Below are 23,412 nucleotides of genomic sequence, written 5' to 3'. Positions count from 1 at the left end.
ACGTGATATGCCTTTTGCTGGAGCCCAGGCTACTTTGGGAAACACTACAGGTAGCCCACCTTTGACGGTCATACGATTGAGGATTGTGCACCGATGGCTCGGATCTTTGACCATTTTGAGTACTCGCCAAAGCCTAAAGGTGCGGTACCATCTCAGCGATTCTTTAATGAACTTTGTAGGTTATGTGTGGTTGGGTGCGCGCCGGTCTTTACCGCATTCAGTTATTCCTTTCGACTGCCCAGTCCCGGAGTTCCGGTTTCGTTCCTTTTTCCTTAGCAAATAGAACATTAGGTTGCAAGAGACCCGTTATTAACTAATCGATGCACTGTTATCGATACCCTTTTTTTTGTGAAGATTCAAGATCGCCGTCTCTTCCAGATGCCAATCTAATAGTCCAGTGTTAACTTTTGTGTTTGTTTATTTAGCCTAACAAGTTCTCGGGTAATGATAGATTGTCTGAAAAGGGCATTCCTCTTAGATTGGTAATTGTGGTAAAAAAAGAAGGCAAAGACATTTATGTTTCACTGATGTTTGGAGAAAAAGTAGTAACACTGAATAGTAATCATCTTTTTTGAAGTCTTTTATTAGTTTTATCTTTCAAAATAATCATAGTCTAAAGAGCCTCTAGGGTATAGTGGAAATTTATACAAATACACAAAGTTGATTGTTTCATCTTCATTTGCATGCATTTACATTTGGAACAGCGCATAAAAAGAATGGAGTGTAAACTAGGCCTTGGAGTGTAAATTAGGCCTTAGGAGGTTGAATGTTCGTGAAGGGAGTCTGGAATACCTTGAAGTTGTCTTTCCCAAATCTCATTTCTATACCCTTTCTTTGTAGGTAAAATCCATTTTATAGTAACCCAAATCATGCAAGTTATACAGTAACAAGTGGTTTTTTGAAGGTGTAACCCACAATGACCCCTTCACCCCGCCCTATCTCTTGGCTGAAGAACCCTCATCGAGCCGTCACTGTTGAGATCACTATCTTTTTCTACATTGCTGGTATGATACTGGAGCTTCCAGTACTGCAACAATACTTGTATGAAAGGGCAGCCAAGGAGCTCAAAATCAACAACACTAGTAACACAACAATATGCAGCCCTAACGACTTGAATAGCACAGGACAGAGGTATAGGGTACAAAACATATAAGAGTTTTAACCACACCCCTCACGGATTAAAATTATACTGACTTTACTATTCTTAGTTTATTTCTGACATCATCATCACATCAGTCATCATCATCATCAAGATTTTGCATCCTAATAACAGAAGTTTTTTTGCTGTGAAAAAAACATGCCAATATTGTATTTTATTCCAAGATCTCCAGCCTGCTGGCCAGCTCTTACTGTATTTTAGGGCTCTACTTTAGTTTAAGAACCTGTGTATTTTGTACAAGATGTGCTACAATGCTTCATCTTCCACATGATCAAAACAGAGCTGAATACAAGATGTCCTCTGAGAATTGTTATTACAGCAGAGTAGACCCCATTTTGTGTTATTTTGTCAGCTAGTAACCTAAGATGAGTCACATCTTTTGTTTTCCTTCCAGTGCAAATGATGCAGTACAGGAAAAGGCGTCACAGTATATCCTGGCGTATAACCTGGCCCTTCAGTTACCTGCGGTTCTGACAGCTTGTCTACTAGGGACATGGTCGGACAAAAATGGCCGCAAACCTCTAATGCTAATAGTTGCGTTTGGTGCAATTGTTGATGCCTCTGTTGCATTATTTACTGTGTATACAGATGGGCCACTCTACCCTTTGATTATAGGTGAAATAATACTGCCTTGTCATTTGATGTATGCATTGGTGGTTTTGGGGAAGTTCCCCGCTTTTAGGACTGAAATCTAAAAAGAAATTTATTGACCCAAAATTCAACATTTTACTCTTCCCTTATATGTTAATGTTTATGCCTTAAAGAAATACTGGACCTGCCTGAATTACATTCATTCTCTTACAACAATGGCTTCCTGCTTAGGTTATGACTATCAAATATTTTTATTCTAGGTGGTGGAATAAATGGTGTGATGGGATTCTACCCAACAATGGTCCTGGCATTACTGGCTTACATTGCAGACACCACACCTCCAGAAAGACGTGCCATAAAATTAGCAGTGCTAGAAGCCCTTGCATTTCTAAGTGGGACTTTGGGGCACTTCTCCAGTGGAATCTACATCCATCACTTAGGGTACAAGGCAACATTTTGGGGAATCTTGTCCCTCCACCTCATCAACTTCATCTACTTGCTGTTCTTCCTTCCAGAATCAATGCCAAAACAAAGGATAGAGCAATCAGGCAAATGCTTGACTCTAGAGCAAGTCAAGTCGGTTTACATGGTCTATTTGAAAAAGCGTGATGGTCGTTGGATCCTCTGTGTGTTAAGCTTGTTGTCTGTGTTTTTCCTGTTTGCACAGTACATTGTGACCACCTTGGGGGTACTGTACGGGAAGCGGTACCCACTGTGCTGGTCTGCAGAGTTGGTTGGTTATTTTTTGGGGACACTTCTCTGCGTCAAGGCATTTGGAGCAGTGTTAGGTATTTGGTTAGGATCATTGATGAAGCTGACAAACTACACTGCAGCACAAATAGGGACCTTGTTTCTGATTGCTGGGCTGACTATGATTGGCTTTTCACAGACAACATTCCTAATGTTTATGTGTAAGTATACTTTCAAGGTCACTCTCAAAAGATTTAAAATACAAATACAACATTACATAATAATTATTAACAATGATGTTCTTTTGAAGTATATAATAGTTGTGATACAAAAATCAATTCCCTTTTTCTTTTTTAATTGTTGACACTTTTTTCTGTAGCATGTGTTGCAAATCTCTTCTCGGGTGTACCACAGCCTTGTATTAGGGCGCAGATGTCTCAGATGGTTGGCAAGGAAGAACAAGGTCAGACAGACACTAGCAGACAGATAAACAGGAGCAAGAGTCAGATAGAAACTAGAAAAAGACAATAGCAAGAGTCAGACACTAGCAAAAGACAGTCGCAGAAGTCAGATAGAAACTAGAAAGACAATAGCAAGAGTCAGACAGACACTAGCAAAAGACAGAAAGTAGCAATATTCAGACAGACACTAATAAGAGAAAGACAAACACTGGCAAGAGACACTCCCAAGAGTCAGACAGACTCTAGAAATAAACATACAGACAATATCAAAACATCCTCAGGGACCCAGGGCGGGACCCAGGGCGATGTGGAAACCAGAAGTGGGAGTTGCATCAAGACTGAGACAGACAGAAGCAAAAAAAAAAAAAAAAAAAGAAAGACACTACTGGATTAGTAAGAGTAGGACAGACTTTTGCCACAGTCAGACAGACATTGGCAAGAGGCTGACTGACCTTACTAAGAGTCATACTGACAATAAAAAAAGAAAGAAAGACACTACTAAAATTAAGACAGACAAAAGAGTCAGACAGACACTGTCAAGAATCAGATACTATCAAGAGTCAAACAGACATTTCCATGAGTCAGACTGACAGAAAAAGAAAAAGGAGATTAGTAATAGACATAGATATTAGCATAATAGACAGACACTATAAAAAATCAGACAGACACTACTTAGAGCCAGACAGTAGCACAATTTGGATAGACACTATCAATAGACAGACAGAAATTAGCAAGACAGTGTTCATTAAATGCTGAAACAGATCCAAACCTGACATGACTCAGTATTGATATAATCTTTTGCAGGTGCCTTGTTTGCTATCCTTGCATCACTAGAAAGCCTCACCAACTTTACAAGTCAGTTAATCTTCAACCCTCTGTATGCATGGAGCATAGCTAATGTCGCCTGGAAATATGCAGCAGGGATCCCATTCTTTGTGAATGCAGGGATTGCTGTTATTCCGTTCATTTTACTTGGGTATGTATATCTGGTTATTTTACAAAGAAGAAAAATATCACTATAGTTATTATTTACTCATATTATTTCATGCATCTCAAATCAATGATCAAAATAATCTAATCTCTTTACTCTCTCATCTCCTCCTATCTAGGGTGATACGCTGTGCAGGTTCCAGACCCAAAAGTGGCAAACACAAGTCTCTGCTTCCAGAACCGATAGAAGAAAATAATTACAAATGCACTGAAGCTGGTGAAGAGGACAAACTATTGAATCCATCGGCGGTACAGAAAGAAGGCTGTGCATATGGGGCAACTCGAAACCAAAATCCCCTGGCATAATGCTTGCACTGGCAAATCATGAAATGACAATCTAAAACATTTATTCTAAACCACATAAATTTTACGAAAAATATGTACATATGAATTTAATTGATTTTTTTAGCATTTTTTTTAAATAGTGACCAGAATTTTATATGCCTTCATTATCTTGTAATAAAAAAAATACATTTTATAATTATATAACATTTGAATTTGAGAAGTTTGCATAAAAATTCTGGCCTCATGAAGAATTTAGCAATGTAAATAATAAAACGGTCACTATAGAGTTACATCATTGTTGTTACATTATCAAGCGTTGTATTTATGATCTAAAGTCAAAATACCTCAGATCCCTACACTGTGGAAGCTAGTGACACTCAAGTGACACATCGTTTCTGTAGAATAATTGCTAAGGCTAAGTTAAAACTTAATATTGTCCATAAGCCTTATTCAATGTTAATGCATGCAAATGAAAATAAAATAATTGACTTGGTTCATTTACATGTAGGGTATATATGGCTTATGGATAATAATACAAAGTTTGAACTTAGCTTTAATTCCTTCCCCTGATATCTCTAACTGTTGCTTCTCTTGTTTCCCCAGAAAACTACCAGTCTCTAAACCCACATGCCTAAATAATAATAATGAAGTGTGTACAAAATCATGTGATCTCCAGCCATATGTTATATTTCCCAACATTAGTCCTTTGAATCACCTATTCCATCAGCATTGATAGCAAACATGGCCTCTGCCTCCGGCAGACACGGGGAGTCGTACACTTTACATATTCTTGTTTCACCTCTTCCTTTACGAAAGTACAACCTGGAAATGGAAAACACTATTCAGGCATGGGCTCTTTACAGTTGAAAAAATATGAAATAAACCTTAGCATCTCAGCTACATGTGATATCAATACAGGTTTTATTTTGCAAACTTACTTTCTTAAGAGGTTGATGTACAATGATTGTGATAGGACTGTCTATACTGTAAGTGAAGCTTATAAAGCTGATCAAAGAATATCGATATATCAAAAAGGGACTGAAAATGGTTATATTAAGATCATTGTCCATTACATCAAACGTTGTAAAAACTATTGATAATTAGTCCCTAAAAACTTAAAGTCATTCTGAGCTGTTGTGGTTCCCCTGCAAACCCAATTGTTATCAGGGCCTGATATGTTGATTATTGTACTGATTTTTTTGTTTTATTCAGATTTATGTGGATGTGAAAAATAGGAGGTGGGCTTTATTCAAACTTTACTTTCTGAATTGTTCAACTGTGGTAATTTCTAAGTGAAGTTTTATTGTCTAAATCATTCACCTTGTTGTTGAGGCATGGGCCATAATGTTGCCCCCAATAGGTTTCTTGGGATCAGCTTGGAACATTGCCGCACCATCTACTTGTGCCACCACCTGATTAGTGATCACCACGGCAACACCAAACTAAATAGTACAAGTGTATACCAATCAGCAAGAAACTACTTAAATCATATTTACAGCAGCTGCAGTACAAAAAAAACACAACTGCTTACACACTTGTACTAAAAAAAACCCCTTCCTTTCTTTGCACTCACTACAACAGCACAAGAAAGCAATTCAAACTTATACACACCTCATCTGCTCTTTGTAGCAGGGTTCTAAGGAACCTGGCCATGTGCATCTGTCTGGCTGAGAGTTCTCCTCGCCCTGAGTAATCTGTCCGGTACAAGGCTGTCGCACTGTCCACCACCAGAAGGGAATACCTGGTGGCCAGGAAGAGTAAATAAGACCACACAACGAATATCCTGTACTTTATTGCTTTTTATTATGTAATTCTTTACCTCGTCTCAGCCATCATAGCAGAGGCTTCCAGTAACAGCTTTGTCTGGTGGTCTGTGTTGTATGCCCTGGCATACGCTACATTGTCCAACACTTCTTGCCCATTCAATCCATACCTAGGTATTTACAAAACACATTAATACAATCACTAGATGCCCTCTAACATCTGTTTAAACTCACATTCACACAAACCTCTCTGCAACAGCTAGCAGTCGTTCAGGTCGGAATGTCCCCTCTGTGTCGATGTAAAGGCACTTGCCTTCTGCACCACCGTGATCAATAGGAAGCTGAAAACAGATTTATTGTATATACTGTAAGCATGAATGCCTTAAAACAAGTTTCAGACAGAATGGTAGAAGCTCATTGGGTACGAAGCATGCAGCAAGTTTCGATAGAGTCTGCAATAAGGGAGTTGTGCTAGTAAGAGTTCATGTGACCCTTCCGGATGGCAAATTCAAAACAAAATAATCAAGCAAAAAAATCATAACTGACTTTCTTCTGGCTTTTTTCGTAAGCACTTATTAGGTTGCTTTTTGTTGCTGCTAATTTGCCACTAAAAGCCTGAGCGTTCTATAATTTGCCACCCAACAGTCATGTGGTCCCTTAGTACAAGTCCCCTATTCCCACCAATAGATAACTACAAAGATAATAAACCTGATTTTTGATCAAATTAAAAACAACTCAGAACTAAAATCATGTTACACACGGCTGAAATGGCCTTCTGGCATTAATACAACTCATGTGTTTACTACCTTGACCAGATTTCCTACACTATGTAAGAATGATAACAAAGGAAAAATCACTCACTTGACAAGTGACTGCCAGGGTGTGGCAAAGCTGCGTCTTCCCAGTACGGAACTCCCCAAACAACTCAGTGATACTGCCTGTCTCTATACCGCCTAGGATTTAATAAACCTTGGTGAAACAAGACTCAATATTGGAGCCCTACAAAGTCAAGCTTTTTGGCTGTAGCTACAGTAGAGGGTAGGAGGGGGGTTCAGAGAAAGCTGCGGGCCCCCAGTTACCTCTCCCCTTCCCTGGAATGACAGAGTTCTGTTCTAGAAAATAGTGCACATGTCTATGTCTTTGGGATAAAATGGAATTTCCCCTTTTCCATGGAAGAGAGGCTACCCCATCCCCTTGTTCTAGAAAATAGTGCACATTTCTATGTCTGTTTGAAAAAATGGCATCTCCCCATCTTCCCTGGAATGACAGAGGCTACGCCCTCCCCCTCTTCTAGAAATTTAGTTCCAAGCTGAGTCTATAAAATCCAAATTTATAGCCCGGTCAAGCCAAAGATTGCACATAGACACTGCAAATAACTTTGCTAACCTTGAAGGAGCTTGTCTAGTTCCTTGGAACCAGTCGTAATCATGACCATGTCAGCTCGCCGCATGTGAAACTCTGTTGCTGTCGTAAACCCCATTGGCACTAGTTTTGACGACTCATTGATGATTTTATCAGCTTTTGCTTCGCTGATTCCCTTGATAGAGAGAAGGTGTTTCTTGGGGGTGTAGGTGATGGCTTCTATCGTGTGGAACCCAGCATCAATAAGTTTGTTAACATCATTAGCACTTATCCCGTGCTCCTACAAAGAGTTTGAAAATTGTGAAGCATTTCAACTTTCTTGATTTGCACTTGTTTTCGCTGTATATTTTCAAAGGAAACCATTCAAAGTAACTTACTAGAGATGGGTCGCAATCAGGGCTTTCGTCTATTTAAAATACCTAACCAAACTATTACCTAATGTTAAATGTTAGAGTAATACATATGGTCTGATTGGGACAAAATACAAGGTGAATTGCCTTTTTTTTCTCCAATAAACAACATTACTTCATAAGAATTTTTTTAAATTGAAAGGTTGCATAATAAGTATACTTTTAGCTGTATTCACAGGGTACTTTCTTAGCAATTATTTGGCAATAGGAGCCACATTCCAAATATTTCTTCATTTATTCTCCTTGGATAAGAGCTAAGAGCATAATACCTCAAGTTTTCGGATGGAAAGAGGACCGATAACGTCCTCGCCTTCTTCCTCGGTGGCTTGTTGTCGCGGACGCTCTTGCATCGCCATTTTCACGCTTGCAAGCGATAAAATCAACTATCACACCAGCGAGAATCCAAGCTCCTGACTTAAAGAGAAATTCCGGGCGAAACAGAGCGCTTACAGCTGGAGATTGAGGAAAAAAAGACGGATATTTTGGATCTAACGGGGTTTTGGTGCTTCCAAGTTTTCAAACTGCGCGGGAAGACAGGAATTCATCGAGGCGAAACATTTCCGACGGATAGTCGACCAATCACGCGTCGAGGTGCAGGTCTCGGGAATATTCTTATCCCCCGAACAATGACCCAGATATTTTATCTTTCGTTACTTTCTAACTTTCGATAGTCAGTAAATCTGATTATACCTTTTTTTATTATTATGCTTTGTTCCGTGGCGGAGGAAACATGTCAAGAAAGCCTTTCACGGATAAATATCGACTGAAAATCAGCATCACGATGAAATATAGACTACTTTTTATGATATGGGGAGGCTACGAAGCTCATGATTACACGATGGCTGAACTTTCGTAAAAGGAGGAACAACAACTGTTTTTCGGGTAAAATTCAGTCATGAGTTGAATCTTCCAGAGCCTTTAAAGCTCTGGAAACACTCTCCGAAAGCTAACAAGCCAGGAATACTACTTCCCATTATTTTCGATGAAACTGCAGAATGAAAGCGGCGATTTACGACCGAGACATTATTTATTAACGGGAAAAAAGCTTGTTAGAAGTTTGTTATTGCTCAGCTAGTCGACTATTTGAACAAGAATATGCTACGGACTGCGGACTTAAACGAGACAAAGCCCTGGCAGACGTGCGATCTATGCAGTGAAAAGAAAATCTTTCGGACTCCAAACGATTTCAGCGCTCATCTGCGCCAGACTCACTGCACGAAGGAAGGAGGATCTTTTGTTTGTCGTTATGGACGAAACGGGGTTTGCCCCTCTTTACCCGTTGAGGGAGTCAGCGACCGAGATTACGAAGCTCATGTCATCAAAAGTCATCTTAGATTGGAAAAAGGTATCTATTGAATTGTTTATGGTGCGATCTGTTGTTCTAAACCTTATAAAGATATCACTGTCTATTTGGATTCGTGACCTCCTGTGGCCTAATCTACATGTCCTTCTACTCTACTAGAATCGTACGATCGTACGATCACACAAATATGTGCTAGACTTACTACGTTCACACACTTAGAGACACAGGAATCTCTTAATTCTTTTTAAAATGTAGCAAGGAATTGACTAAATTAGTGGGCTTATTTTCTGCTTTTTTGATTTCCCAAATATTTCCTGTAAAATGGTAATTGACGTTGAGTGTAATGGGATATCATGTCTTTGATTGCTCTGTCATTTGTTTGGTCCTGTACTTGACAACGGTTGCTCGAGTATGATCATATGAGTATGATCATACTTGATCATTTTTCAAGTAAAATTTGTTTGTTTTTCAAGTCTTGCAATATATTTTTCGGATAACAGACAGACATTAAAAAAGTGAAGGAAATGATGTTAGATATGACTTTCACATACTAAATGAGGCACCTTTCAAAAATATTACAGCAAAGGCCATCCCGTCAGATTATGCATTAGAGTAAGGTCATATTATTCTTATATGTTTAACCTATATTGTGCATAAGTTCGCTGACCCTCAACTACTGAATGTGTGCAAGTAATTCTGTTGTTATTTTCTTTTAGATTCCTTAGATAAAGCTGTCACCTACTCCTCTCCCAAAGATGATTTTCTCTATGCAAGACCTAGATTTCCTGCTATCACTTTCACCGAAGCGGATAACTTCACAGTGTTTTCATCAACCCAGAATTTACAAGCTGTTCTCAATGATCCAAAATACCATAAGAAACAGGCAGACTTCTTTACAAGGACGTGGGGGGAGGAGTTTGTACCTCATTCTGTCCCACCGCTCACACTTCTGCATGCTGTACCAATGGGTTATTATGATGAATACCTCAAGAAAATAGAGATGGTAGGCAGTTAGTAGATAACACAAATTTGTGTTATCAATCATCTCAAGCACATACCTCTAATAAAAGTAAAAGAGCTAAAAAAAATTCAGTTTTTTGCAGCACAAATACCAATTTGTCTAGAACCATCCTTACTCTTGTGGGGCAGCTTAATCTAACAAAATGCAATGATTTTAGAAATAGATCCTTTGAAGATACTGTTAAATGCTAACATAGATAGTTATTTTATCGCTATAAGCATTTCCAGACCAAAACTGGACAGTATCTCCTGATTGTTTTCAAATCTCAAGCCATTTTCAAAATAAAAATGTAAAATGTAATTGATGTTTGATTTCTCTCTTCAGAGAATCAGATTACATGCCAAGCTAAAGAAGTCTCTAGTGGCAAGCAATACAGCCGTACCTGGTGACACTGGTTTCACAGCAGCTGCTGCTGCTGCCGCACGTCGACATACTTGTATATGTAAGTCATTTAAACACAAAACCACCACAGCATGTCGACATACAATATTATATGTATGTTATTCAAATACCAAACCGCACAAGCCAGCCAGGCATTTGTCATTCAACCACCAAGTTCAGGTACCACTTTGAATAACAATGTAACTGGCCATCTTTATTTTGAAGTATTGTATAGGAATCAACAGCACAAAGGCAAGGGGAAATGACTATATTATGGAACATGCATTTGTTTAGATGCATTAGGAGTCAATATTTTTGTTGTTTCTTTTCAGCTCATGATAAATCATCCTCAGACCTCAATGTCATCCCCAAGGTACAATGCAGATAATAATAGTGAACTAGTTATATTTTTTGTTATGAAAAGAAGTATAATTATCTATGTTGGTAATTGAATAACCTAATTTCTGAATGTATTACCTAAGCTATAACCATGATGCAGAACATTTCATTTCATTGATTGAGATTTGTTAAGGGCATCTGTTGAATTTTGTGGACATTTTTTAACGAGTTTCTAAATTGATTATAAAGACATTTTAAGAGGTCAGAAGTGTCTTTTTCTACCCAGTGGAAGGAGGGGCGCGTGTATTTGGGGGAAGGGGTTTGGATTGGGGAGTAGACTGCCTATGTTTTTTAAATATTTATATTTATTTAAAAGTATGTCATATGATAAGGTTTTAGAAATGGAGTATTCATTTTATTGTTTTTGTAGGTTTTCATGAATCCCCATTTCACCCTTGAGGATCCAGAGACCTTTAGCTCTGTGTTGCCATGGTCACTTGTAACAGCTGACTCATCACAGGCTGCGCAGGATAGGGCAGGTCTAATGAATGCTCCAAGGAATTCTGCAAAGCTGTTGCAAGAGAAGGTAGCTTTTTATACAGTAGTGCATCCCATTATCACACATTATCTCATTAAGTAAATTGGAACATGGATGTTACAATCTGGAGGAGAATAACCTTTGATACAGTATATTATTTGTACTTGGAGCCTTACAAAATGCACCGTCCCACAACCTCTCTCCTCCCCCTCTCCCCCAAACCCAAACCAAAACTATGGGCATGCAGACAAATGTCACAGAAGACTTTAGCATACTGAGTTTAGTCACCACAATACCTACAACCTAACAAAAACAAGAACCTAAAACTATTTTGGGAAAAAAAAAGATTGTTATGTTTTAACTATAAAATCTTATAATCTCCCTGAAGTACAATATTAAATAGTTGTAAATTTTCATAAAATGTTGAGGCTAGTGACCTACCCAGGATATAACTGACTGCCACCCCTTAACTTAAGCACAATTCTATTACTTTCCAGCTGTCTCACTATCTGGACATTATCGAGATGAACCTGGCATACCAGATATCCCTCAGGTCGGAGGACTTCTTCAGTGCTATGGCTTCTCAGGACCAGCTCCAAGATCATGTAGGTCAGACTATCAAGGAAATCAAGCACCTCCGCATGAAGATCCACAAGGTTTCAGAAGTCCTGTGCCATGGGGATCTGAATCTGCTAAGAAAACAGTCGCTCAGGTCGAAGTACCTTAGTGTTTATGACAAGGTGCAGTACATAAATTTGGTCCGATATGATTTGATACCATGTTCTGCTTACAACTGCAAGTTTATAATAATAATGGTGATGATAATAGTAATGATAATAGTTAAATGATAAACTTTATTGATGTCCTAATATACTATAGCTGATTATTTACTTAGAAAACATGGTCAAGTGATTGTTTTGGAACCTGAGCTACAAGACTACAGTAGCTACTCTGTTAAACATGAACTGTGATGCAGGTGGCCAAAGTGTGCCCAACCAATTGAAATGTTATTACAACATGCTATTATCTAAAGATTAATTGTTCCTCCTTGCCATGGTGCTTGGAGACAACATTTAATGTGATAAACATTGTACAGTAGATCTTTCAGCAAAACTTCACAGCTAACTAATGAGTTTAAAGCTAATTATTTTAGCCAATTGACTACCTATTTACCTCTACAGTAGATATAATTATTTTTCATATAGTTAGTTTTGCAAATCATTGATTTCAGTTAAAGTTGATGGCCACAGTTCACCAGACTCAGCCCACCATACAGCTGCTTCTCTCCACGTCTGACTTTGTTGGCGCTTTAGACCTGATCAGTACGACACAGGAAGTGTTGCAACAGGAGCTTGCTGGTGTTCAGAGCTTCAGGTATTTCCCCCTTGTTATTTCTCTAAACCAACCTTCTTCTATCCTTGCAACCAAATGCCAAATTTGGGTTTGAGTACAGAAATCCTGCGTGCTCATTTTAGCACAAGTTGTCAATAAGAGCCTGGCTTCAAAATAGCACCTGTTACTAGGCACAAAATGTGCAGCAAACAGCCTCTTCAAATAAGTACTCCCCTCCCTTCCCCAAAACCCTTAACCCAAGAAAATGTAAATGATGATCGCAAGGTCAGGATCCAAAGTTACTCTTGTTCTGTTGTTTTTCTATTTGTTGGATTTGTTTGTTTTATTCTTTACTTTAAATTAAGGCATGACTGTTATTGATATTATTTGAATTTTGAAATTACAACTTATGGTCTAATGTCCTGTGATTCAGGCACTTAGGATCCCAGCTTGCTGAGATGGAGCGGGTCATAGAAAAGATGATGGAGGCAGACTTTGCTGACTTTGTGACTGCAAACTTGAACAGATGCACAGATGAGGTGGATCACGGATGCCTGATTGATGAGGTCTGTCATGTCAGGTGTAACATTTTTGTCCTGTCGGTTTGATTAGGATATGATCTCACTTAGAACAGCACTTTAAACAGAAATGAGTAGCTGCTCTAAAAGTTGTTATTGTTGCTCACTATTTTTGATTGAACCATGTACCCTGTTTTTAATTGCTCATATTATTTAACAGTATAAGTGTGTGTTGTCTGAGAGCTTGTTACATGAAAATCCCATTCAATAATTTTTCTTTTCTGTCTAACAAGTGCTTTTTATTTACAGGATCGTCTGGTATCTGTTCTCTTTGGTTTGCTGCATAAGCACAAGTTTCAGTTCATCCATCTCTACAGAGAGGAGGCCTTTTCTACCATAAAAAGCACCATCAAGCAGGTAAGACTGTTTATTTAGTTGATGTGTACGTTAAATCTTATGAAGGAGTCTTATTTTTTTCTTGTTTGTTCACAGACTGTGCAGGGTTTTGTGATGAGGAATTCTGAACCAGATGAAGAAAGGTAAACCTCTTCACTTCCAGTGTTGAACTATGTTCTAGATACAGTAAAATATTTTAATGTAAGATCAGATAAACGGCCTGTAAAAAAATATTAGATACCTTAGGTGGAATTGGTTTTACCCTGTTATCAATAAAATGTTTAGTAATTGTATAGCTCTAATTACTATTGCAAGACATGACCAAATGTGCTTCAAATGTGACTGACTTTTCTTGTCAGTAGTTTGCAATAGTAAAACTCACTGAAGATGGCACTACTTACCAGCATCCCCAGTCTATTTTTACATGCTGTTGATAAAGTGCAGTGAAGGAAAGGACCTCTGGTTTAATGTCCTTGTCCAACGATACAGGGATTAACATTCTCTGATGCAGAAAGCCAGATTTTTATATACCGCCGAAAAAGTCCATGCTCACCCGGGTTTAAATGCTGGTCCTCTTACTTGACAGAGGAAGTCTGTACGCTACTTTCTAATGCTAGTAATTGTTTTTAGATGTACACTTTCAAACATTCCTTGTTATTTGCAGCCCTAGACTAGCAGAAGCCATGCGTGGCCTGGATTTTGAGCAGTGGATGGATATGTTACAGAACGTGTTTGATGCAGCTCTTCAAGTTCTGCGAAGAATGAAGGTATGGTTTGTATGCCATTACATGTCATTACTTATCATCCTAATTTCATTAAAATCCTCTTAATGTACACTTGTTACCTATCTTCTCTGTGCCTTGTGGCACGCACTGTAATGCCTCAACAACCCTTGAACAACCACTTAATATACTGTATAATCACTGTAACACCGGTGTTCTGTGCCTTTAAGCTTATACCATCGATGTAAAACCTCTGTTTTGTGCCGTTCTTCAGGTACTGCACAGGAGTATAGCCGGAGTGTTAGCAATAGCGGCTGGGCACTGCGGGCCCAACTCACCCATAGAAACATATGAACTGATGACAGAGGAGATAAGGCAGGATGCTGAAAACATCCAGGCGGCATGGTAAGCAGCAAGCAAGTATACTTCTAACTTTGATATCATTGGATTGATTGAATTTTAACTAGAAAATAATATGCATTCTAAAAAATGTGCTAACACGTTTGAGTGATAATCAGGATAAAAGTTTTGAGTGGTCATCAAGCTTTTTAATTTTTTTTTTTTCGAGGGTAATCGTACTTTGTTAAAATTATATTTCAGTTTTTGAAATTTACTTAGAACTCTATTGTTTTAAAATTCGCGATATTCTTGTGTTAAAATTAGAATACTTAGAATTCTAATTGTTTTAAAAAGCTCTCTTCCCTCATGAGTCGTTGTTCTACTTCCCTATATAGTGACTTTGATGTGCTAATCACAAGATCAGAGTTTGACAAACTGTCAAATGAAAGTCGAGAGTTACTTTGCGCCTCTTGTGAGATGGCACAAGTCAGATGTGCTAAATTAATCAACATCAGAGCTAAGGTACGAGATACCTACCCTTTGAAGCCACATTGTCACCAGTTTACTTCAGGTCGATTACGTGACAATCTCCGATGATTTTTAACGGAAAACGCGAAAACAAAATCAAAATTGTAAAAGCAGTGTGTCTATTGGAAGTTTCTTCGAGGATGTGACTGATAATTTAGAGCGGATGGCCTGTTTAATAGTGCAGATTCTAACAGACTCTTTTTTGTCACTTGTCGTATGAGGTTTCCATCGACCCTCTGTCAGTAAACTGGTGACAATGTGGCTTTGAGTGTGTTTAATATTCTGCAAATATAGGACCAGGTTTTTTCTCCCTGTGTTACTGTTATAGAGTTGTCCAGAACTATCAATCTCCCCTGCCCCTATCAATGCTGCTAAGTATGTTTTGATAGTTTCGTTAACAAGTAAGCACAGTTTTCTTGTTCCATGATAGTGATGTCTCCAAAACCTCTTGTCTTCCAGAGTTTATACAAAAGAGAAGAACTGTTTAGCAGGAGACATGCGTCTGTTAGTAGAGCTACGACTAAAAAGAAATATTTTTTTTGCACGTAAATAGTTCTCAGAGTCACAAGTACTTTATCATATTTTTTATGTGAGGCGTGGAGCACCTGTCCTTATGATTTAAGTTTTAAAAGCCCTTGGTCCTCTATTGTATTTAACCGCCAAGTTTAATTGCCATTCAGGCCGGCTACCTGGACAGTTTGACGTCCACGGAGTTCGTGAACCTGACACGCATGGTGGAAGACTTTGTCGGTGACTGTGAGGGAATGTGTGGTAGACAGAGTCACAGCCTTCGCGCCACTCTCTTATCTCAGGCCAAGAAATTTATCGAGAGGTTCCACGAGGAACGGAAGAATAAACTAGGGTAAGGATATTATGTATTTTCCTTGATTTTTACCTTCCAGGCAGAAAATTATATTCAAGCCATTACTTATGCGATATTCTGTGCAAATGGATATATTCGTGGCCTCTGTAACACAGTCAGAAAATCTGACAATAAAATGCAATGATCAACGAGGTAGAGCTTTTTGTTGTACACGAGGTTTTCATTTTATGTTTGTTTTCGTGATCTCCGACCTCCAAATTTCGCTTCGGGAATCCGCAAAACAAACAAAAAATAAAAGGGCTAACGGGTGGCTTAGCTGTTAAACATGAGCTTTTGAATGCTCTAGAAACACATAAATTCGCGGTATTGTCAGGAACACGGAACACTTAGAGACGCCCTGTAACTGTGACGAGCATAACGATAAAGATCACTCTCAACTGGAGGATTGTTTTGGTAGGTTAATCTTGGATAACGAACGCTGGAAACAAGCAGATGTGCCCGCCGAGTTCCAAGCTCTGGTGGACTCCCTAGTGGATGGTGAGCTGAGTAGTATAATGGGGACCGAATTACATGTATTTCAACCTATGCGGGGGCATGGTGGTGGGGGCTTATTCCGTCAATCAAATTTACGTCCTTTTGTCTACCAATCCTAATTATTTCGTAGCTTGACACTTTTTACATTTTTACAGGAGTGCGGCCTCGTGGAAAAGAGCCCACGTTTGCAATTTGTAAGTTGAGTGAAACGCAATGATGTCATGTATAGGATGCCTTCATCAAATGTGATACCAAATACTTATTTGACATACTTCTTGTCACTTAGCTTCGTCCAACGCACAGCCTGACAGAGGTCCAGCGAGCTTCCTCGTCGTAAATGGAGAGAAATTTACTGTTGTTGGGTAAAGTCTCTACTGCCTTTCTCCTACATTTATTATCCTGTCTGCTTAAAGATTTCCTTAACTCTCTTTGTACGCATGATTACTAGTGCGTGTTTTTTTGATCACATTATTGTCTTGTTGTTGCCGATACCATCCGTCTATGTGCTCGACCAAAGCGTATTGTCGTTTTGTTCACAGAATTGTCTTGTTGCTCCATCTGTCTGTGTGTTTGACTAAAGCATGTTGTTGGTTTCTTTTTAGAGTAGTGTCTTTTTGCTTCTGGTCCCTTTTGTAATTCACCCACTTTCTGTGCGTTTGGTTAAAGCGTATTGTTGTTTTGTTCACAGTACTGACTTGCCGCTACGTGCTACTATAAAGTCCCCATAATCTACCTTTGTTCCCCTGTTGTGTTTTTTCTCTGCACGCTCTGTTGCTAAAGCTTGTTGTTGTTTCTGTCTACAGCACGGTTCTGTTGCTGCTGAAGATGGTCGTGGAGTATTGCCAGTGTGTAGATGACACGCCGATGCTCGTCACAGACATTATGAACAAATTGTTTGAAGTTCTCAAGGTACAGTGTCTCTGAGGTGTTTAGCATAAGCTAGAAAACTTAACAAATGAGTGTCTGTAGATATGCGCAGTCGAATTGCTTGACATCATCGGTGACGACATCATCCAGATACGCAAGTAGTATAGTGGGGACCAAATAACATGTATACAGCAATAAAAGTGATTGGAGGAAATAATGACACGTGACTGTGTACTCTAGACGATCAGTCAGAGTTAGTGTTGTATTACCATCGTTGTCGTATAAACAGTTATTATATAAACCCTCGTTAAAAAGTTTATTGTATTTTATTGTATTATGGAGTGCCCAGTTCTTCTCCAAGGTGCATACACCCGAGTACGTGTCTCCTACATACTTATGTGAGATTGTAAAGAAGGCCAATTACGCCGCCATTTTATGCTCCCGCTCAATGGCGAGTCGCACAAAGGATCCATTTCCATTCGCTAATTCAAGCACGTAAATGAGAAACTTTAAATCAAACATCATTAATAAAGTATCAGACTTTATTCATAAGTATTTCTAAGATAAAACAAATCAAGAACATTAACATATTATAGTAGACACGCTACTAAGCCTGCGACAGCGGCCTACGCCTTATAAGCATTGTTGATGAAATAAACTTGATTGATTGATTAGTAGATTGTTATTTTGAAGTTTTCTTGCAAATAAAAAGTTATATTTACAATAATGAAGAAGACGTTGGTTGCCATTGTGTAACTACTTTGTTTTCCTCAGCTCTTCAACTCTCGCACGTGTCAACTAGTTCTTGGAGCGGGTGCACTTCAGCTGGTTGGACTCAAGACCATTACAGTGAAACATTTAGGTTCGTTAAGAAATTGTTTTGTGTGTCACCTTTCACAACACATTGTGTTGATATTGGTAATCAAAGTGTATCTTAAAGGAAGTGTGTCTTTTGTAGCGATATTTGTAGTTGAGGTGTGGGTATCTTTATTGTTTCTTTTTGTCAGTATTTCAAAGTCATCTTTTGTCCTCAGCTCTGGCATCCCGCTGTCTTGAGATGATGACAATTTACATTCCTGTGTTCAAATCTCATTTTGAAGAGCGGCTACCTCCAAAACAATACATCTTGCTATCACAGTTTGACCAGATTTTACGGGTAAGTGCTATAATCCAACAACTTGTCTTAGAGATTGTAAAAGAAGGGGGATTTTTATGCATGTAAACAAGTTTTTTCCTATCGTAACCATTTTATGAACCTTTTTTTAAGTTGACACTTTTTTTTCTGCTCGTTAGGATTACAGCAACCATCGGCAGGAGCTTATCGGCAAGATCGTGAATCTGATGGAAGATGTGTTCAACAGCCACTTGGCGCGGGTGAGAGGAGATTAAGGCACACCTTCGCATCCCCAATTAAAATGCTTATATGATGAGTACCAGGAAGAAACTGGAAACGACGTAGAACACATGTTTTACAGTTTGTCTCGTGAGAGTATGTGAACGAAAAGCACAATGGTACCAATATTAAGCGAGACTATATTTGTCACCTAGACAATGTATTTAATACCTCTATCAAATGACCCCTATTTCCCTGTCCTAAGTTTCGATTTTACTATAATTATCCTATTATTAGATAGAAGCAAATTTCTTTCTCTTTCAATAACATCGCTGACAGGCAACCAGGCAACCATTTTGGCGTGGGTTAGAGGCAAATTTCTGATAATTTCAATTACTGTATTTATATTTTTTTCGAGCAGAGATTCAAATTTATGGATCCTAGCTAAGGTGGTTCATTTGCTGAGTAGCTGAGTTCCCAATGGCCGACACTGATTATTACCTGTACAGTTTCTTGTCTCTCATCTGACGCGTTCTTTGTTTGGGTCATTTTAGTGGGAAGTGCGCGCTCCTATGCCTTCCCAAGCGATGCGAGGCATCGTCAGACAGATAATCAAGCTCCACGAATCACTCTCGGCCATCCTTCCCTCCAAACAGATTGAGGTAACCAGGCTCGGATAGGGTTGAACAACCCTTTCCAACACTTGTCTTTATGTGAGGTAACTACTGCGTCTCAACGGTTACCGCAAATTTTCTAGAAGGAGAAATCCTTCAGATTTTTTTTTATAAAGGTCACTTTAGTATGACAGTCATTTATAAGCGAGACATCTGAAAGACTGATCGTTCCAAGAGGGCGGGGAACTTTTTTTCTAAGGGAAATAAAGGGCTTTGAGTCGTTAATCATATCCTGGATTTTTTTCACATTTACCATATCTGCAATATGTCACTGACAAGCTGATGCGGGTGAATGCGGTTTTAGGTCATGTTTCGCGAGGTCAAGAGGATATTCAAGACTTGCCTAGCAGAAAAGATCGAGAAGCTGGGCGTGTCCAACAATGGCGGACCTCAACACGGGTACGTGCGGTGTGAGTCCTACTTTCTTCTTTTTGTCTTTTGAGCTTCAAGGAATGTAAGCGTAGGGATGTACGTTTCTTCTTTCTGTCTTTTGAGCTTCAAGGAATGTAAGCGTAGGGATGTACGCTTCTTCTTTTTGTCTTTTGAGCTTCAAGGAATGTAAGCGTAGGGATGTACGTTTCTTCTTTTTGTCTTTTGAACTTCAAGGAATGTAAGCGTAGGGATGTACGTTTCTTCTTTTTGTCTTTTGAGCTTCGAGGAATGTAAGCGTAGGGATGTACGTTTCTTCTTTCTGTCTTTTGAGCTTAAAGGAATGTAAGCGTAGGGATGTACGCTTCTTCTTTTTGTCTTTTGAGCTTCAAGGGATGTAAGCGTAGGGATGTACGTTTCTTCTTCTTGTCTTTGGAGCTTCAAGGAATGTAAGCGTAGGGATGTACGTTTCTTCTTTTTGTCTTTTGAGCTTCGAGGAATGTAAGCGTAGGGATGTACGCTTCTTCTTTCTGTCTTTTGAGCTTAAAGGAATGTAAGCGTAGGGATGTACGCTTCTTCTTTTTGTCTTTTGAGCTTCAAGGGATGTAAGCGTAGGGATGTACGTTTCTTCTTCTTGTCTTTGGAGCTTCAAGGAATGTAAGCGTAGGGATGTACGTTTCTTCTTCTTGTCTTTTGAGCTTCAAGGAATGTAAGCGTAGGGATGTACGTGCAGCGTGACTTTAATTTTTCTCCTTTGTAAGTCAAATGGAAACTTTCAAATGTATATTGCTTGTATTACTTTGTGGATTCCTGACTTCAATCACGAGACGTGCTTCTAATCATTTCAGTCACAAACTTGTACTTGTACATCAATCACATACCGTATTATTTCTATCACGTGTGAGTCCCGTCACTTCACCCACATTGCTTGTAGTTCTTTTTGTATTTTATTTTTGTATTACGCTAGGCCCGTGACTTAAACACGAGGTCCCGCTATAAAAGGGATAGCTTCTCCCACCCCCGGGCTCAAGAACAACCAGTTATCAATCAGCCGTCAATGAGTCAACATGTCAGGACAATTGCTCTGAGCGCTAAATTCAAATTTCATATTCTAAACCAAAATAAATATCATTCCTAGAGTTGTCCATCTAAAAGAGTTTCTATCAATTGTAAAATAATGCTATACATAAATACGAGCATTTACATCACAGCGCGAAAATAATTTATGCAGATGCGTTAGATTATGGATAGCGCAACATTTAAAATTGGAAAGCAAATCACTAAGTTATCAATCTCTTAACACAACTGTCCTGTTACCTGTGCAAAAATAGTTTTTTTCCAGCCGACTAGGCTTAGAGATTAGCAATTTAACAGGATACTAGCGTGGCAGTGTTCTGATTATAATTGCAAATTTGAGCCCGGGGGTGGGAGGAGCTTTCCCTTTTATAGCGGAACCTCGTGTTTAAGTCTCACACTGTTTTGTCTATCACGTGATAGACTGGTGACGTCAGACCTCGCGTTCTTCGCGGAAAGCTTACGCACTCTAGACGGGCTTGTGGATGTAGACAAGGGTCTTCAAGACGTCTGGAGACTTGTCAACGAGATCCGGAATAACAGGGGATCCCCTGGCGTGGCTCGTAAATCATCTACATATAGATAACCCCTGTGAACCTGGGCCCTTTGGCCTGATGATCTTAATTGATCTAAGGGCGTGCCTGGTTATGGACACAACTCACTTTGTGCTACCTGTGCTCTACAACGGCCGAGAAGCCCTGAAATCTCTAGTTTGTTGGAAACGCTAGCCAGCATGGTATCAATGTCTAGTCAGTTAGAATTCCTTAGAATTTTCTTCTTTTCTTAGATGTACAAGCTATTAATTAACACAAGGTTGAAAAAAGTATGTTGTACGCCTCTGTTAAAACAGAGTAGTTGCGCTGACGTCCGAGCGTTAGCCCATTGATTCGTAAATTGTACATAATCCTTACTGAAGACTTATCTATAAATGACACAAATAAATATATATCATTCACTCTATGAGTTACCCATACAATGAGGCGTTCTTGGATATGGCCCAGGCCGATTTTATTTCCACACTTTTAAGTATTCTTTAGATTTATGTTCGGCTCCCCTACAACAAAAACCTTCACTTTTTGATGGGCTGAGACTTCGATGGATGAAATTCCGTCTTAGAAGAACTCGTCTGACGAAAGCATGCTATATAAGACTTGGAGATCATTGGCAAGAGTTCACAGAATTTCCAAAATCGTAGTAAAGCTTGCATGCTATGTGTCGTGCAAAAAAGGCGACTACCAGTTTCTGTCGGACAAGTAAAGCATGTGTAACCTAGAAATACACTAGCGCAGTAGACACTAAGTAGGCTTCTTAAAGCTGCATTGTCACCAGTTTACTTCCGGATGGCTGACGGAAACCTCAACCGATAAGAGACAAAACTATTAGAATCCGCGCGTTTAAACAGGCCATCCGTTCTAAATTATCAGTCACATCCTCAGAGAAACGTCTGCTTTTTCGCGTTTCGATTAAAAATGATCGGAGATTTTTATGTTATCAACCGGAGGTAAACTGGTGGCTACGCCGCTTTAAGGGACGGACGATTGGATGTCTGACGAGGGAGGGGTTTCTGTTGAGACTAAAAATGGTTCCAGAACACGGTAGACCACATTCGCCGTCAGAAATTTCTTTTTCGCAGGAGACACCGCGTCGAGTTTTATGAGGGAAGGGTAGTCCCAGGGCAGTCGGGATCGACTTACTTATAAGGGATCGGCAGTGCTGAAAAACGCAAGACTAGTTTTAGTACGGCGCGGTGTAACTAACCTTTTTGTTTTGAAATGGCGGCTTTTTACCGACAAACTGTCACATTTTGGCGAATGCTAAGAAAACTAGCGCAAAGCTATGAGATTCTTTATGACTTACTCATTATCAAACAAATCTGTCATCTTTTTTACAGTATAGTATGGTTTTAAAGCTGTATACTTAGAACAGCCACAGAAGTCAGTCTTTCGTACCTTTATTCTAAGTTCAAACGTATCATCCATGAGCCGTATTCAATGCAAATGCACGCAAATGAAGATGAAACAATCGACTCGATTCATGTGCATGCATTTACATTGAATACGTCTCATGGATAAGGTACCATGGATAATACGACGTTTAAACTTAGCCTCACTCAACACTTGTGGGTTGTTTTTTACCAGCGCATGCGCATACGTCATTCAGCACTAAGGGATCATGTGTAAGAAATAGCAGTATTATAATTGTAAAAAAAATATTTAATAAATAAAATAATTCATGAATTGGTGACAGTATTTTTAGGTGGTAAATTCATGTTGTCAAAATGTCCCAAAGACAAAAGGAAGAATGTAGTTGTGTTTTTTTTTTCGCATGGCTTATAAATATTTAATGTAGGTCACATCTATCTTTTATGTGTCCAAACACAGAACAGAATCAACTAACAGGATTCGACCGGACAAGGTTTCGACCATAGGTTCTCAACAGGGTCTCAACTTTATGGCCTGGAGCAGGCAGGGTTTCAACTATCAGGTTTCCACTGGACAGGGTTTCGACTATGGGGCTTCTGACAGGGTTTCGACTATGGGGCTTTGGCCTGGGACGGTTTCAACTATGGGCCTTTGGTCTGACATGGTTTCGACTATGTGCCTTTGGCCT

The 23,412-nt window shown here is 39.2% G+C and overlaps 3 protein-coding genes across 4 annotated transcripts; 2 read left to right on the top strand and 1 right to left on the bottom strand.

Moving 5' to 3' along the window:
• Positions 1-44: 44 nt before the first annotated feature.
• LOC5520685 (solute carrier family 46 member 3) lies at positions 45-4,466 on the top strand. 2 transcript variants are annotated; one of them, XM_001640575.3, is made up of 7 exons: positions 45-139; positions 905-1,131; positions 1,554-1,774; positions 2,011-2,661; positions 2,820-2,903; positions 3,706-3,877; positions 4,011-4,466. In XM_001640575.3, exons 2-7 carry the CDS (start codon positions 917-919, stop codon positions 4,195-4,197), a joined length of 1,530 nt encoding a protein of 509 aa, XP_001640625.2. In that variant the 5' UTR covers positions 45-139; positions 905-916; the 3' UTR covers positions 4,198-4,466. The 2 variants fall into 2 exon arrangements, with proteins under 2 accessions (XP_001640625.2, XP_032221697.2); XM_032365806.2 differs by having other exon boundaries at positions 53-139; positions 841-1,131.
• Positions 4,222-8,259, bottom strand: LOC116604034 (DNA repair protein RAD51 homolog B). Its single transcript, XM_032365807.2, has 8 exons — positions 7,981-8,259; positions 7,326-7,581; positions 6,801-6,892; positions 6,186-6,280; positions 5,996-6,109; positions 5,788-5,917; positions 5,497-5,618; positions 4,222-4,998 (listed from the first exon to the last, which is right to left on the bottom strand). Exons 1-8 carry the CDS (start codon positions 8,065-8,067, stop codon positions 4,875-4,877), a joined length of 1,020 nt encoding a protein of 339 aa, XP_032221698.1. The 5' UTR covers positions 8,068-8,259; the 3' UTR covers positions 4,222-4,874.
• Positions 8,260-8,432: 173 nt separating this feature from the next.
• Positions 8,433-23,039, top strand: LOC116604036 (vacuolar protein sorting-associated protein 54). Its single transcript, XM_048730444.1, has 24 exons — positions 8,433-9,056; positions 9,731-10,017; positions 10,360-10,477; positions 10,749-10,789; positions 11,186-11,341; positions 11,791-12,033; positions 12,525-12,667; positions 13,059-13,191; positions 13,453-13,560; positions 13,636-13,682; positions 14,204-14,306; positions 14,536-14,666; positions 14,996-15,122; positions 15,809-15,990; positions 16,409-16,488; positions 16,641-16,679; positions 16,772-16,847; positions 17,289-17,394; positions 18,127-18,214; positions 18,387-18,508; positions 18,646-18,726; positions 19,240-19,347; positions 19,664-19,758; positions 21,226-23,039. Exons 1-24 carry the CDS (start codon positions 8,807-8,809, stop codon positions 21,386-21,388), a joined length of 3,027 nt encoding a protein of 1,008 aa, XP_048586401.1. The 5' UTR covers positions 8,433-8,806; the 3' UTR covers positions 21,389-23,039.
• The last annotated feature ends 373 nt before the right edge of the window (positions 23,040-23,412 follow it).

The sequence above is a fragment of the Nematostella vectensis genome, chromosome 7, assembly GCF_932526225.1.
Source record: "Nematostella vectensis chromosome 7, jaNemVect1.1, whole genome shotgun sequence".
NCBI lineage: Eukaryota > Metazoa > Cnidaria > Anthozoa > Actiniaria > Edwardsiidae > Nematostella > Nematostella vectensis.
This window is presented reverse-complemented; position numbering and strand designations above follow the sequence as displayed.